Source organism: Xyrauchen texanus, chromosome 38 (genome assembly GCF_025860055.1).
Source record: "Xyrauchen texanus isolate HMW12.3.18 chromosome 38, RBS_HiC_50CHRs, whole genome shotgun sequence".
Taxonomy (NCBI): domain Eukaryota; kingdom Metazoa; phylum Chordata; class Actinopteri; order Cypriniformes; family Catostomidae; genus Xyrauchen; species Xyrauchen texanus.
This window is the reverse complement of record NC_068313.1, coordinates 1,003,768-1,021,302: the sequence shown is the minus strand read 5'-3', so window position 1 is coordinate 1,021,302 and position 17,535 is coordinate 1,003,768. Positions and strand designations below refer to the sequence as shown.

General features: G+C 40.4%; 1 protein-coding gene across 1 annotated transcript in view; it reads left to right on the top strand.

The window, feature by feature from the left end:
- Positions 1 to 11,681: 11,681 nt before the first annotated feature.
- Positions 11,682 to 17,535, top strand: part of schip1 (schwannomin interacting protein 1) — a 129,942-nt gene continuing 124,088 nt past the window's right edge. Inside the window, exon 1 of the mRNA XM_052109985.1 lies at positions 11,682 to 11,943. Within this exon, the coding sequence (XP_051965945.1) occupies positions 11,938 to 11,943 (6 nt within the window). The 5' untranslated portion in view covers positions 11,682 to 11,937. The remainder of the gene's footprint in view (positions 11,944 to 17,535) is intronic.

The following is a 17,535-nucleotide window of genomic DNA, read 5'->3' as shown; positions in this document are numbered from 1 at the left end:
TTTTCTCTCCACAGTGTATTAGATTCGGCTGGGGCAATCTAACGCTATTATACGCATCGGGGAATGTGTTATTTTCCTTTCCTATTCTTTCAGGGGGAAAAGACAACGCAGAGGCCATATCCTGCATGAAGAGAAGGTAACAAGTGGCAATACAACACGTGGGCTCACCAGCTGCACAAGGAAGAGGTGCCGTTGTAGGTCCTGCCTCGAAGGGGATGTGCTCTACAAACACAGCAACTGGGGGCAGAGAAAACTCTGCCCAAGGGAGACGAGGTCTGCCAACAGGGAGACTGTACCATGGAAAATACATCACAGGGGGTACCAGAGTAACCGGCACCTGTGGAGCACCAATCCCAGTACATGGCATATTAGCAACCGTAGTGGGTCTGGCTGTGAATTCCTCCGCTGAATTTGTGAGCCACAGTGCTAGGGAGGAATGACATCCAGTGATCACGTTTTCGTGAGGTGAAAGGCGCTATATGTAAGCGATACACCTGACAAACTGTTCCGTATTACCAAACTTACCTGTTCGTACTTGACAAAACACAGGACTAAACCGGCTCAAACCGGAGATTGTAAAAAATTTATTGGGTGTTGCCCACCCTGCTGCTCTGCAGATTTCTGCTAGAGAGGTGCAATTGACCAGTTCCCACGAGGACACCACACTTCTTGTAGAGTGAGCTCGTATTCCCAAAGGGGTGGGCACATCCTGGGCCTGGTATGCTAAAGCGATAGCATCCAAAATCCAGTGGGCAAGCCTCTGTTTGGAGACAGCAGTCCGCCGAAGCAGACAAAGAGCTGCCTAGAGCATCTAAAGCTCTGCGTGCGATCCAAGTAGATGCGCAAAGCATGCACCGGACACAGCAACGACAGGGCTGGGTCTGCCTCATCCTGGGGCATTGCTTGTAGGCTCACCACCTGATCCCTGAAGGGGGTTGTTGGAACCTTGGGCACATAGCCCAGCCGGGGTCTCAGGATCAGGTTAGAATCTGCCAGACCAAACTCCAGGCAAGTATCACTGACAGAGAACACTTGCAGTTCCCCAACCGTCTTGATGGAGGTGAGCGCAATCAGGAGGACCATCTTTAAGGAGAGGGCTTTCAGCTCGACTGACTCTAGTGGCTCAAACGGGGCTCTCTGTAGGCCCAGGAGGACCACGGAGAGATCCCATGAGGGGAATAGGTGTGGCCTAGGAGGATTCAGCCTCCGGGTGCCTCTGAGAAACCTGATGATCGTGATCAGGTCGTGCTTCCCTAGGGACTTACCATCCACCGCGTTGTGCCACATATACCTTCAAGGTGGAGGGGGACATCCACCACTCCTGTAGGGGGTCTCCTGCCTGCAAAAACATGAGGTCTATCCAAGGGCTGAATAAGTAGCGGCAGATCGGCATGATATCCATGCGATTTGTGCCGCGGTGCCATGCCAATCTAGGGACTCGAGTCTGAAGCCAGTGCTGAAGGGGCCTCATATGCATCAACCCGAGAGGCGTGACTGCCTGAAAGTGTTTCAGTGGAACCGCTGTCCTCCTCCTGAATTACTTCAGGCAGTTCAGCACCGACTGCACACGGTTGCTTGTGAGGCGCGCTATCATTGAGACTGAGTCTAACTCCATGCCGAGAAAAGAGATGCATTGCCGAAGGGGAGGTCCTTGTACTGATTCACCTGGCCGTCGAAAGCAAACCATAGGAAGGGTCTGTGTCGAGGTAAAACCAAGACGTGAAAGTACGCATCCTTCAGGACTACCTCCACAAACCAATCTTGATGCCGGATGCAGACCAAAATGTGTTTTTGCGTCAGCATCTTGAAAGGGAGTCTGTGTAAGGCCTGGTGCAGGTTATTGCAATATCACAATATTGGCCGCAACCCACTGCCTTTCATTGGCAGAAAGGTCAGTGATCTCCGCACTCATGGTGGCGGTGTTCTCGGCCTGCACCGAAAGGTGAAACGGATGCCGCTGAACCAGGGCGGGTGCCTGGTGAATTGAATCGTGAAGCTGAGTCGGATGGTCTTGACCAGACACCGTGATGGGTTGGAAAGCACGAGCGTGGGGCACTAAGGGGACGATCGCGTCTGACATACCTGGGGGTGGCGGTGGAGAACAGGCAACACCTCATCGAGGAGCGTTGCTTTGTCCCGAGGCAGCTGCGCTGAGGGGAACCTTGAAGCACTTACCTTGCGCCGCATACCCAGCATAGGGCAGGTTGTCCTCGAGACTCGTCACAACAGGCTGACTGTGGTTGTAGGTGTGGCATGGCTTCCTGTGGAGAGCTCTATGCTGGGGCCCATAACTGAGCTCGGGCTATGGCGGAGCCGCCTGGGCTTTTGCCATCGTAGGTGGATGCCCTCGGTGAGCAGACGGGGTACGGGATCTCGAGCCCTGCGTGGGCAAGATGTGTTGTATGGCCTCCGCCTGTTTCTTCACTGCTGAGAACAGCTGGGCAAACTCCTCAACCGTGTCACTGAAGAAGCCGATCTTGGAGATGGGCGCGTTGAGAAAGAAAACTTTGTTCACAAACTGCCTTATGGACCTGAGGGACCTCTGTGTACCTGTGGCCCATGCCGCTGTCGAGGGAAGTGAGAGTGGACAAACTGGGAAGTCTGTTTTGGGCAGCAAAAGGTGCCCTCCATGACCTCGTCAGTTCGTCGTGCTTTTCCGGGAAGAAAGGGACCGGGGGGGTGTGGCCATGAGCGGGCCCCAAACCCAGAAACCAATCATCTAGCCGAGAGGGCTCAGGGGAGGATGGAGATTTGCAGTCCAACCCAACAATCATGGCGGCCCGGGCAAGCATGGCGGTCAGCTCTGCGTCAGACTCAGACTGGCCGAGCAGACCTGATGGTGGTAGCCCAGTTGAGTCCCTGGCATCTGACATCACCAGTGTGCTCTCTGATGCAGCGATCAAGAACTCATCCCGCTCACGAGCCCGAAAGAGATGTTAGGCTGGCAGTGAGGCGAGCTGGCTCATCTCGGAACTCAAACATAGGCAAACGAGCGTGCTGGGGAATGGGAGGTTCACGTGTAATTACCCGGCGAGACCGCGCCCATTGAACTCCCCAAATCGCCTTCAGTGCCAGCCAGACCAGCCTCATATCCGTAGGTAGAAGGGGCAGTGCGGGGGGCACCAGGAGTGGTTTTCCCCGGAAGAAGGAAAGCTGCGACCGCAACGTTGCCATGGCCATGTTCTCACAATGAGAACACAAACCATCCATGAAAGCTGCCTCAGTGTGATCACAGTCCAGACATGTGAGGCAGCGCCTATGCCTGTCGGAGGCAGAGAGATAACGACAGCATCCAGGAATCAACAAAGACAGGAAGGCATCTTTAAAAATAGGTGTCTTTAAAAAGACGTTCACATCAATGTGCTGCGCTAATAGAGGAAAATATACTTTTTGCAAAAATATATACTCATTTAGTAGCGCTGTCGAAGCGCCCAGGGGCGTAATCTGCACGTGCAGAAGGAGAGAAAGCCACTGTAATACGCTGTATATCCAACAGCATACGCATCTTTCAGAGGTGAGTGGAACAACAGTGGGATTGATACACAACTGCTCGGCTCCAAAGAAAAAATCTGAATGAGAGTGGGCATTACAGCTCGTTTTATACCCGTATGTCCGGGGGAGTGGCATGCAAATTCCAAAGATCTAAGGTGTTTTGAGGCTCTCAAGTGCGACCCCTAGTGTCACTACATCGACACAACATCGAGTGAGTGACAGAAGGGGAACAGTCCAAACATATTAAGATATCTGAAAAGCCTGGGAAGGAGGGTGATGACTTCACTTTCAAGAACAATGACATTTCTGACCAGATTGTAGTGAATTGCAGCATCTGTGAGTTCTCTGACTGCTATTAACAGGGCAACTGGTGAATATCCAACATTTGGCACTTCTGAATCTTGAGCCCTGAAAGCAGAAATAGAAAAAGTGGCAAAATTAAAAGAAAAATGTATTAAAATGTGTTTCAAAATACACACTTACATAAAAGAATAGTTGATACAAAAATGATGTAATTATTTACTCATTTGTTCCAGACCTGTATGACTTTATTCCTTTCATGGAAGACAAAAGCTTTTTTTTTTTTAATAAATCATTTTCTTTAAAAGGATAGTTCCCCCAAAAATGAAAACGCTCTCATCATTTATTCACCCTCATGACATCCCTCATGACTTTCTTTCTTCAGCAGAACACAAATGAAGATTTTTAGAAGAATATTTCAGCTCTGTAGATCCATACAATGCAAGTGAATGGTGACCAGAACTTTGAAGTTCCAAAAAGCAAATAAAGTAAACATAAAAGGTAAATGGTATTCTGGAATGACAGTGATAGGGGAATGTAGTGATGGGTAATTTATGCTTGATTTACATGTCATACAAATGAAAGGAAGCATAAAACACAGGTTTAATTGAACTATGATTTTAACAGGTTTTATAACATGAAATGCACTTATGTAACAATCAAATCTTTAAATTCATACAAATGTAGTGATAAAGTGAGTCAAAATCTGATCAAATTTAGTTTTATCTATCTCATAGGATAGTCAATACCTGTGTTTTTTCAGTTTATGTATTTAAAGTAGTGGTTAAGTTATGCAAAATGACAAATATGTATTTCTTTAGTCATATATTTTCTTGCAATTATACATTTTTAAATGTATTATTAACAGTATTTTTATGTATTTGACAGTGATATATCTGTCACGGATTCACCAGGCTCTCTCACACACACACACACACACACACACACACACACACACAGCCTTCCCTCTCTCCTGAATTCTCATTCGCCATGCTAATCAGCTCCCTACATAATCCACACTCACTCCATAGTCCATGTCTGGTCTCCCATGGAATACAGATTCACTTACCTGCTACTCTGCTACTTACCTGTTCTCCAGCAAAGTCTTTCAATGTTTCCAACAATCTGTTTCCCCTGTTTCTGCTCTCCTCGTGTCCCTGGCTGATGTTTGTGAGTGTGGCTTATCAAGGACTCACTTCATATGTGAATACAGACTGTTATCAGTATTTTGTTCATCATTTACTGTTCCACATCTTGTGATTGATACTCGCACAGTTTGTTTAATAAATACCTGCCTTCGGGTTCAAACGTCATCTTCGAGTCTGGGTTTCCGTTACAATATCGGCATAACAAAAGCTGTGTTTTGTATAATTAGTTTTCGTCAATAAAGAATATTTTATTTTTACTGTTAGATTTGTTAAAATTGTCATTTTAAAGCTGTTTAAAAACAGATATTTAATTTATTCCATTCATACAGAATAATTAGTTTTTTGTTTAATCACGACACATTCGATAAATGTTTTTTCGTGTAATTTTAGTCAAATGTTCCCGTCGTTTTGAAATACAGGGGGAAAATATAAAATGTATGATAAAAACTGTATTAAAAAAATAAAATAAAAAATAAAACAAATGAACAGTGCAGTGAGCAAGACAAAATTGACTGTGGCAAGGTACACAAAGCTCCATAAGATGTAGGCTGTTCATACAGTCAGAGTTTTGAAATGTCCTGTACATACAACAGCTTACAGTAGCTCGAAAACTGTCTGTATGAATGAACAACCAAAGTTACAACCGTATTCTAACACCTGTAACCATAGTGACAGTGAGTAAAGATGGTGATGTCCATAACACCGGCATTCATTGATCAACTGGAGTCGCATGGATTACTTTTATGCTGTGTAAGTGTGACTTTTGAACCGTCAAAGTGCTGGAACCCATGTGTTTCTATTATAAGGACCTGACAGAGCTCTGTCTTCTAATCATTTTGCTGAAGAAAGACAGTCATACACATCTGGGATGGCATCAGGGTAAAGGAACAATGAGAACATTTTCATTTTTGGTTAAATTATTCCTTAAACCTCCAGTATGCTGTCTGTCTGCACTGGTCTCACAACAGTGTGAAAAGCACCTTATTTTCATCATAACTCCATATAAAGCATCTGAAAGACACATTTTCCATCTTTTGGATGTACCCTTCAATTCTCAATGTGATAATGCATAATAAATATAGAATTTCTAAAGGATAATAGTCTTATAATCCTTGTCTGCGATCACTGTTTAACAGCGTGCCGTTTCGCAATAAATTGAATCCATTTTAAAATGGCATATCGGATGAAACTAGTGACTCGAATCGTTTGATTCAAACCGGTTTCAATGTAAAAACAGATTGAAGTTTTGTTGGTGTTTCTCCCAAACACAAACTCCGCTGAGATCGGCACCATGTTGTTTTGTCACATGACTCTGTAAAAGTTTAACCCTTTAATGACAGCACACAGTGTCCTGATCTGAGATCAGTAGGTTTAAATGAAATGAAATTATGCATAGAGTATAGCAAAGCCAAAACTCAATGTCCATGCAGAAGGACGCAAGGCTGCACGAGGTTAGACTGAATAGTTTCAATAAATGGTCTGGGGTTACATAGTTCATTGAACTCTTTTCTTTAAAAAATAAATAACAAGGAAAATCTTGTTTTCCATGAAATGATTCCTTCTTTAGAGGATGAGAAATAACATAGTGTGTAAAAGCATCTACAGGCTCAGTGGATGATCCTTATAGTTCTAGACAGTATTCTGGCATCACCCAGGACCCCTCTGAACACTTGCTGAGCCAACAGACTGAACATACACAGCACCTGAGACCTGATCCAGTTTCGTCTCTGCACTACAGTTCTCTGAGCTACACCAAATCCAGCTGCTCTCTCAGAAGTGTTGAGACAGGGAGGATGCTAGGACTCAGAGTTGCCATTGTTTTTACCGCTGCTACAATTCCTTTTACAGATCTTGACAGATGCTGTTTGCTTCAGTAAGACAGACTGCTGTCCCTGAAAAGCTCTTGGTCATTTCTAGCTGTGTTGTACATTCACTGTAGCTCTGCATTCAGTCGTTTAAGTAAAAGCTCTTTCTGAAGCTGAATCATTCAAAGTCACACTCTGCTTGTTCTGTCAGAGTCGGTGAGCTCTTAAGACGCACAAACTTTAATCGCTTTTACTGTCAGAAAGACTGTGTTTCTTCTAAATGCCACTGAAGTGGATAAAGCAGTGGAAAATGCCCCTGTGTTTTCATTTCTTGTAGTGATTTCAGGCTGACAGCAGTTCAGTCAAGTTGAACGTGATTGTCCAACCTGGTCTCACAGAATCACGTTACTCTCCCCACATTTTTGCAAAATGATTATTACGTGTCTTGCTGTACAGTATGATGAAATAAACACTAGAGGCGCTACATCAATGATGACTTTATTCACGTTCACACAAATCACGAGTAAAACGACAGATTGTCAGTTCATAAACGTACTTTTCTAATGACATCTAAACACTTTTACTATAGGTCACGTTTGCATTACATAATCATCTACATTTACAAGCTTGTGTGATGAAATTGTGCGGTTGCTCGACTGATGTAAAGGAGCGGGTACGAGTCCTGAAGAGCACACGAGTCCACACGTGAACTCAAAGTGTCACAGAAGCACCACAAAATGACACAATTGTGTTTTTCATCTCACATTTGCTGTTTCTGACACTATGGGGAGGTTTAGGTTTAAGGTTTGGGGTAGTGAGGTCAGTTTTGTTGATTTAAAACTCTACAGAACCTGTTTGAGATAACATTGAACTCGCTTTTAGCAACACTCAGTGGACATTTCACATCAGAACGGCTGCGATATGTGTAATAAACCACGTAATATCATCTTGCCAAAGTTTAATGATTATTTATGGAAACGGTATAAACTATTGACAGCATTTCGAATGAAAACACCATTCCTGTCATTCAGACGGTGCAGAGTGATCGCGGTGCAGAAGTTGGTTGCTGTTTATTTAACACAATTAATTTAGTGATTATAAATCTTGGCAAATGTAAATGTTGTAATCAAAATTGTAAAAATCTAACTAGACCAAATGTCTGATCGGAAAGTGCTTGTCAGTAATTCAGCTGAATGGGGCATATAAACATCCTAACAAGTGCTCAACTGACATCAATACTTAAAATGACTGAAGTATTGTGCTTAATTCATTCACTTATTCATCATCACAGTGTGCAGGTTTCACATTTAGATGGTATGTGTGTGGGTGGCTCAAAATGATTGAAAGAGCAGAGTGCATGCTCAAAATAGCCACTGTCATTGAAAGCTCGCAGCAGCTAATGGTTGCAACGGCGGGAGTTTTGCGCATGGTGAGCGTGCACCATTGATGCAGCTGGTAATGTTAAGATGCAGACAGCATGCCTTTATTTTCAATGAATGCTCCCATTCTTCAGTGATTGGAGGTCATTTGCATGATATTTGTCACTTGGAGAATGTAAATTATGTGTAAAGAAATATGTATTTGAGTAGTAACTTGCTAAAAATCTATCTGTAACAAACAAACAGAATGATTCATGTGCATTATCTCTCTGTCAGTCTCTGTTTGTGTTAGTGGTCAGGTCAGAGAGTGCAGTGTTTCCTCTGACCGCTCTGAACACACATGGGAGTCACTGAGGACTGCAGGCGTCTGATGAATGTCTGAGAGAGAGGGGGGGTTGTGTGTCAAACACTGGGCTGACTCGCTGTCTGCTGCCTACTGGGCAACTGTCTTCAAAGTAGAGTTGTCATGATACTAACATTTCTGTAGTCAGTACTAACAACACCAGTATAATTTCATGATTCTCAATACCAATTTCAATACCACAGTTAAAATAGGTTAAATACTATTGAACACATTCCTTTAGCCTTTCTTAAAGGTTCAAATAAATTGTAAATAATACATGAAAACACTTCCTTCAATTAATTGTCAATTACTCAGTAGTTACTCAGGTAAACAGTGCAAATAATATAGCAAACTGAACAAAGAAATACATTCTTTTTAATATTGTTGTTTGATTAATATGAACATCATAACAGTCAGACACTCAAGGACTGATGCTCAGATGTGATATTTTGACACATTGATACAGTCGTTGTGCGACCACATTTACCACGAGCTCTCTTCTTCTGATCTCTTCTCAGTTCCTTCGGTCGAGCAGCGGAGTCAGACAAACAGTGCGCGAATACTGAATTTAGTCAGTGATCTGCTCCATTGGTACCACAGAAACACTGGAATCCAGGAAATGTTTTATTTTTTAGTATCAACTTTGTACCGAAGCACCGATATCCTACTTCAGAAATATATTCTTAGATTTAGATCAGGAAGAATAAACTTCTTAAGGTGAGGTGAATATGGGTAAAGAGCAGCCTGATCTCATGAGCATTACGTGACTGTGGCAACATTTTTGCAAAAGTGAAATGACTTGCTTAATTGCACTGTTGCAGTTTTCCAGTGAAATGTCCAGCGGGGGGCGCCAAAAGCGAGTGCAATTGTGTTGTAATCAGACGAGGTTTTTAAGGTGAATATTGAGATTTAAACGAGCAAAAAGTACCTCTCTAACCCTAAACAATAGTTTTGTAAAATCAAATCAGAGGTGAACAAAACAAACATCCATAACCAGCACCTTAACCTAACCGATTGTGTCCAAAAACCAAATGAGAATTAAAAAGCACATTTTCTGAAGTTATCATCTTTTCGTGTCACATCTATGACACTGGTCTCAAGTGCGTGCGTACATGACTGGTCTTGAACCGCAATCTTTCGAGTATCAGGCGAGTTACTGCGGAAGACAATCACCTAGAAATAAGTGTGTAGATGAGTCTGTAATACAAGTGTTACATGGTTACAAGTATGGATGGAAGGTGGTGGCGTAGTGGGCTAAAGCACATAACTGGTAATCAGAAGGTTGCTGGTTAGATCCCCATGGCCACCACCATTGTGTCCTTGAGTAAGACACTTAACTCCAGGTTGCTCCGGGGGGATTGTCCCTGTAATAAGTGCACTGTAAGTCACTTTGGATAAAAGCGCCTGCCAAATGCATAAATGTAAATGTAAATGTTAAAATGTATAGTTTTCAAATGATGCGTTAGACTGAAAGTGTTTTGAATCATCATAACAGTGTGTGAGTAACAGAGTGAGAAATAAGTGTTCGTAAGAACGCAGCACGTAAAAGTCGGTTTACAAAAATGTAGTTATGGTAATGTTCATTCTATGAGAGTAGGTTAGTGAAGTGGGACAGTTAAGCTTGATCCTCATTATATCCCTGTTTATTTCCTTGAACTGTTAAAAACAATGACTAAATTACCAAACTCTTTGGGAAGTAAGCAAGTAACTTTTTGTGTTCATAAGTTGATGTTACTTTGGGATGCGCAGCAGAGCTCATTTCACGATCAGCTTTGGGAAAAGGACATTGACATCTGAGGTAAATCTTGTTAGGTTATAAAAAAGTAATAGTTGAAATAATGTTCTTGTTATATATAAAGATTAATGATGTAAAATTGTATCAGAACATATATAGAGTAATTCCAATTAATTTAACATATTTTCTGTAGAATAACTTTCCCTCTGTCCCAATGTACCAGAGGCATTTTGGCAAAGTGGGACAGGGTGATACTGATAAAGTGGGACAGCATATTAAATCATTTAAAGATGAGTTTATTTTAAACTTACATGGCAATACTAATGATTGAATGGCAGTGGAGTGCAGTTCAGTGCTCAATGCAGTATTTAAAGTACATAAAATGAAAGGAAAATTAATTATTTTCATATTTGAATCATTTTGTAGCACAATTGAAATACAATTGAATGTAGCATTTTGTTGCTATTTACACATGAACCATTGTGTAGTTGATGTGCATGCTTTCTGTTGTTTATAATACACAATGTTGCAGGCAGAATTATCCTATATTCAACTACTGAAGTGTGTTTTATGTTTTCAGGGGGATTTCACTAATATCATACAAAAGGTTTAATCTTAGGAGAAATATTTGGATCTTTATTAAAAGTAACATTTCTAAAAGTGCCCCACTTTGCCCCTATTCACTCCAACTAACAATTGCAGGCTACCACTTTTCACTGTGTAGGTGTGTGCAGAGTTTTTAGGCATCAAATTGTAGGTGAGAACAAACATTTTGAGCAGCAGTCAAGAACAGCAGCTATGGGCATAATTGTGACATCATCAAACAAACACACATAAACACACAAACTCTCTCTCTCTCTCTCTCTCTCTCTCTCACACACACACACACACACACACACACACACACACACACACACACACTCGCTCTCTCTCTCACACACACACACACACACACACACACACACACACACACACACACACACACACACACACTCGCTCTCTCACACACACACACACACACACACACACACTCATGTTGGTCTACCTATCATTATGAGGACTTTCCATAGACATAATGACTTTTATACTGTACAAACTATAGATTCTATCCTCTAGACCTAACACAACCCCTAAACCTAACCCTCACAGAAAACTTTCTGCATTTTTACATTTTCAATAAAACATTGTTTAGTATGATTTTTAAGCGATTTGAATTATGGGGACACTAGAAATGTCCTCATAAATCACATTTATAGCATAATACCCTTGTAATTACCAGTTTGTAACTTACAAAATTGTCCTCGTAAATCACAAAAACACACACACTCACACACACTCACACACACACACACACACACACACACACACACACACACACACACACACACACACACTCTCTCTCTCTCTCTCTCTCTCTCTCTCTCTCTCTCTCTCACACACACACACACACACACACACACACACACACAGACAGCTGACTCGGAACAGTATAATGCTGTCTATGCAGGGGGCTCAGTAGGTGTTGAGACAGCTCCTCACAGGGAGGGTCCGTGTTCTCTGTCTGGAGTTCCGCCGGTCGTTCTGTCGGTGTGTTCTGAACGATTCTATTTTTGACCGGCGGAGATCCGCCATGACCGCGGACAGTGTGCGCAGAACCGGAGCTTCAGTAGCGCTCAATCTCGAGCATTGAACCTTCCGTCGGATATAAACATGTCCTGAGAGTTCATCAGAGAAGATGACAGTGAGTACAATGTGTACACGTTTATTTGAGTTCACTTGTGCTGATATGTCATGAGGATGTGTTGTCATTCTTGATGTTTTCAGGGTGGCACGTACTCATTATCATGTATTCATCAGCAAACTCAACGATTCTTTCGTTTTCATTCATTATTATTATTGATTATGAGACGTTCAGATTTAATGAGAGGTTTAAATATCAGTGTTGATCTCTTATTACGATCATCGAACGCATTCTGTTGTGCTTATAAAGACTTTATTACACAGCTGTAATGATTTATTGGCTCAGTGTTGTGCCACTGTGTGTGTGTGTGTGTGTGTGTGTGTGTGTGTGTGTGTGTGTGTGTGTGTGTGTGTGTGTGTGGTGTTGGGAATTCCGATTCATTTCAGCGAATCGCTTCGTTCGGACGAATCGTTTAATTGAACCGGTTTCATAAAAAAATACGTTTTTACGTTTCATTTGTCTGTTCATCATATTGTTATTAAGAACATTACTAAAAACAAGAACAGTGTTACCATTCATATTAATAATAATTCGAACGATTAACAGTATAAATTATACCCATTCTTTGAACAACATTGCTCCCATCTCACAGTTTTCTTATGTCATCCTTCAGCCTTGGATGAGTTCCAAACGCTTTGCGAATCGGTTCGTTCGAATCATTAAAATAATCAGTTTAAAAGAACTATTCGATTGCGAATCGGATATCACTACTCTTGGGATCGTCGATACCAATACCGATACTTCTGTTGAATACATTTTTTTTTTTTTTTTTTTACATTTATGAGCCTAAATAGAAAATGATTAGACTTCTGTTTTGTTTACCCTTACAAAAATAACCATTGTTTCACTACATTAACTATAGTTTAAGCATGGGGGGGTTAGTTAAACCATAGTTCCCACACAATTATCCATGGATACTACTACTACAATATTACTCTAGTAAAACCATGGTTAACTATTTGTTAAACCCATTATAAGAAACATCACCTTTAGATATGTTGTTATTTATTGTGAAGTCATTACTCTTGAAGGTATTGATTCCTGTTGTTTGAATGAGTCTTGTGACCGTGTGAACACTTGTCTGCTCCTGTCTTTCAGCTTGTTAAGATGAGTGGATGAAGAAACTGTTCCCATCCTGCACAATATTTGCTAATATAGCCTCATACTTTTTATTTCACTTTCAGGCTTATGATTATTGTTCATGGTAATATAGTAATATACCTAGTTTAAATAAAAAAAAATTAAATCAGTATTTTTGTTTGCAGATCGATATTGTTGATACAACATCAGTATCAGATTTTTCGATACTTTATGATTGATCCGCACATCTCTACACTACTCTAGTGTGGTGAGATTAAAAGCGGTTTCCAACACATCCATGTCCAGTTCTACATGTTTGGATTTCTTTAAATAGCTGCTTACATCTAAGACAGGGGTGGGCAACTATTTGGTAAAGGGGTCCCATCGGGCTTTAGTAGTGAATAGGGGGCCACATTGTATTCCTTTTGAGATATAATGTTCTGCATTGATTTGGTTTTTGTAACCTTTAAGCCCAGAAATATTTGTGTACTCAATTTTCTGAAGTGTATCTGTGACTAATGGGACTATTTTGCAATTGTCTAAAGTATTGTATTGCTCTACAAAGATAGATACTTTTCTATCAGGCATTAAAAAACAGAATAAAAGCTGAGATTATCCATTCATTTACTTATAACTTCCCTGTTCATTTATTATTCAGTTTTAATAATGAATATGATAAATGATTACTGCAAGAGTTAGATTAACATACAGGTGTGAGGGGACTTAAACATTTCTAAATTGCACAAATAAAAAATAAATTAACATATTCATCTCTGGCTTGCTTTGCTCGCATGTCAATGATTACTCCTCCGTGTGTCAATGATGCCCGAGATTTATATTTAATCACTGAGAAGGTTTACCTGCAAAGTAGCACCAAACATCACAAGCAGCCTCAAGAATGGACATAGAGTAGCTGTATAACACTTTTCCTTGAGCAGAATATTGCACTACAGATCGCTAAATTTGTTCAAAGTGGAAAGCGAGATAGAAATAGCGCACTCGCGTGCATGGTTGCCAGATTGCACAAAATAAGTATAACATTAGGCGGAATATTTTCAATTTGCACAAGTATAAATCTCAAACCGGGGGTGTTGCGTCTCTTATCTGGCAACCCTGAACATGTTAAACGCCTGTAGAGACGCATTAGGTCCCAATGCAAGTCAACTGAAATATCCAATGAAAATAAAAACGCTTTTACGAAATGCCATATGTTGCCCATGTCTGATCTAAGAAAACAAATCAAACACACCGAATGCAGGCTGGATTTCATGTCGGCATTAGCGATATAAACCCGGTGTCACGAGAGATTAAAAATCTTCAGATCTCGACAAGTGACGTGAGGACTCACAATCAGGGTGTCTTGAGCCATGAAGTGAGTATCAATCTAACATCCGTTATAAAGAGACTTATAAACCTGGAGTATTCATGTAGCCGATCCACCTTATTTTGTAACATGGAAGTTTACAGCGGCTGCATTTCTGGCTATTGTGAGAAAGTTCCATTGGCATTGACCGCAGTGTAAATAACTAGAAGGTTATAATATCACAGTTTGTGATCTTTACTTATAAACCATCACACAACCACAGGATGCAAAGCAGAAATATGTGCCAATGTCAGATATTTTTCTAACTTTAGCATTTATAGAAAAAGAGTAAGTACATCATTGACTTGTTGTGTGTTGAATTGAAGACTCGGTAATAAAATCTGCTTCTTACTTTACCGAGATCATGAGGATGCAGTCTTACTTGTCTCCTTGTAAACCTCCATTCATATGTACCTGCATAACCGATGATGCCTTTATTTGTTCATTTCCAAAGGTGATGTTTTATAATCCATGCTGAATGTGTGATCTGCGTGTCTGTTTACTATACACCGCTAAGAAAGAGAGAATGCTCTCTGAAAGAACAGAGTAAAATGCATTTATCATTGTGCCATTAAACAAGATGCAGTTTTGGTGCAAAGAAATTTGAAGCAGCATTTTCCCGGCATCTTTCTTCTTTCTGCTTGTTGTGTAATGTTTGTGGAGGCGTGTCAGACGGTACGGAGGACTGCAATTAATTCTGACAGTGCAACAGTGTGTGATTAAACAATGGCAAAATGTTAACTTTATGCGTTCAAACCAATGAGTTTATGTAATTAATGATAATAATATGTTGCCAGCCTGTAATATAACGCAGCATAATGTAGTATTTTTGTATATCTAAAATAGTTGGAAGTGGCTGATTACGGAAATGGTCCACATTCAAGGTTGATAATGGCAGCGCTCTAGTTTGGCTGAAAGATAAGGTTCAGTTCAGTCATGTAGAAATCGTTTGCAAATCTCTTTACGATGATTTGATGAGTGGTTCGGTGAGATTATCTATATACAGAATGTCAAAATGTTATATCACGGTGTTGTTCAGTGAAGCAGCTTTAAAATAACTTCTTAAAAATAACTCCTTCAATGGGTCAGGAACATTTCTGAAATGAATGATCATTTTGTTCATGTTTGCACTTGATTCCAACAATCTACATCAAACACACAGGCTAGATTTGTGGTGAACTGTATTTATATTTTACTGTCTACATTGTCATATTTCATGTTTGTGAGTATGTACACATTCTGACACACACTTTTATGAGCAGATATGTTCAATTTACTCTGTAAATGTTATTTATATGTGTTAATCCAGCAGCAACTCGTGTTATGTACACAGCATCAAGTTCTGAAAGATGTCATATTGGCCATTCGGTGAAGAGCTTATTTACGCTAGCGCCATCTTTGATTTTTAATGTGAATGACAATGAGGCTGTGAGGGATAGTCTTACCATCTCTTCAATGGGCTCTACTGCAGTTTAAAGTGTTTTAGATCATTCCAGAGACAAAACATTGATAAAATATCTGTCCAAGAACATTCAGTACACAAAGAACTCCAGACAACATGAGCTGTGGGAAATCACATGTGATCTTGGAGCTTTTTACTGCTTTATACCGTTTGTGCCATTGAAGAGATGGTAAGTCTGTCCAGTGGTGGATTTAGGCATGGAAGACTTGGGCAGCCACCCAGGGTGGCATCAACAGCTAACAAATTTTGTTGGCAGAAGCCTCGTTGTTATTTCCATTAAAAATCAAAGATGGTGCTAGCATGAATAAGGTCTATTTTTTACACATGTAAGAATATAAAGTCCAGATGAGATGCTTAACAGAGACAAATGTACTTGCATAGATATTCTGTAGAAATATAATTCCACCTTGCAATGTAAACAATCCATTTTCTATAGCTTCAACAGTTTTTAACTGTTCTTCTTTAGCTGTGATTAGGGATGTTGCGATTGTCCCGATTTGACAATCAACCGCAATTAAAATGGTCACAGTTATGAAACCGTAAGTAAAAACAGGAAAAAAAACAACCATGTTGTCTATTGAAATAGTTTTTTTTTTTCTGAAAACGAGTCTCAGTGTGGGTCAAACTACTTTCGCCATGCGTGTGTCCTGCCCTCTGCCTGGCTGGTCTGTGAGGCTGTTACTATGGTAACGGAGTTCACAAGGTCAGTGTCTATTTAAGGCGGAACTTCCAGCGCACGTGAAACTCTCAAAATGAAAACATGGTGGAACAACGCGATCTCCAGGAGACGTTTAAAAGAGGAGGGGTTCAGCTTTATATTGTGAATGCGAAAAGATTTCAGTGAGTGTAAAAGTGCTGTGATTATCCGGCTGATCGTTAGATTACTCAAAGACGGTTCTCCTAGCCTGACACCATTTTATTTTAAACACATGGTTTATTTTATAGTTGTTATTGGTTTTTGGATTTATTTTTCATTTATATTTTATTTATCGAAAGGGTATACAAACTTTTTGTTAAAAAGGTACAGTACATTTAGGTGTCAGAGGGCAGATAGAGAAAATTACACCTACTTAAATACAAGTACTTTACCTACTTGTTTTCAACTTAGAAGTAGGAATATGTATGTTAACTGCATGTCCTAATGAATGCTGCAATAACTGTGGAAGGTTTTATTGTTACATAATTGGTAAATTTGCAGATAATCTTAAAAATTGGGAAATCGTGATTTTATTTTATCAGACAATAAAAAATTCACATCGTGCCTTCCCTAGATGTGATATAATTCTGTATCAGTTCTCGAGCTATAGTCCTGAAGCTCCAGCTGTTTCATTCTTGATTGTTTGTCGTACAATGTAAAAACAAAAAATACAGTCAATCTATGATAATTTTGTGTTATATATGTCATTTTGATGCCTGCGTATTTTACGGTTCACAACCGTTTATTTTATTAAAGGATATAGACTTAATATACTAACTTTCTGGAACTATAAAAGTCTGCTTATTACTTTCAAATGTATTGTTAATCACCGTAGTAACTACAGAAGAACACACGTAAAGTTCATCAAGAGGGAATCTTTCTGGAGCAATAATTAACACAAAACACCAACACGGTAACACACGTGACACTAAAATAATGCAAACATTAAACTACATGTAACACTGAACACCTTGATGTACATAACTGATA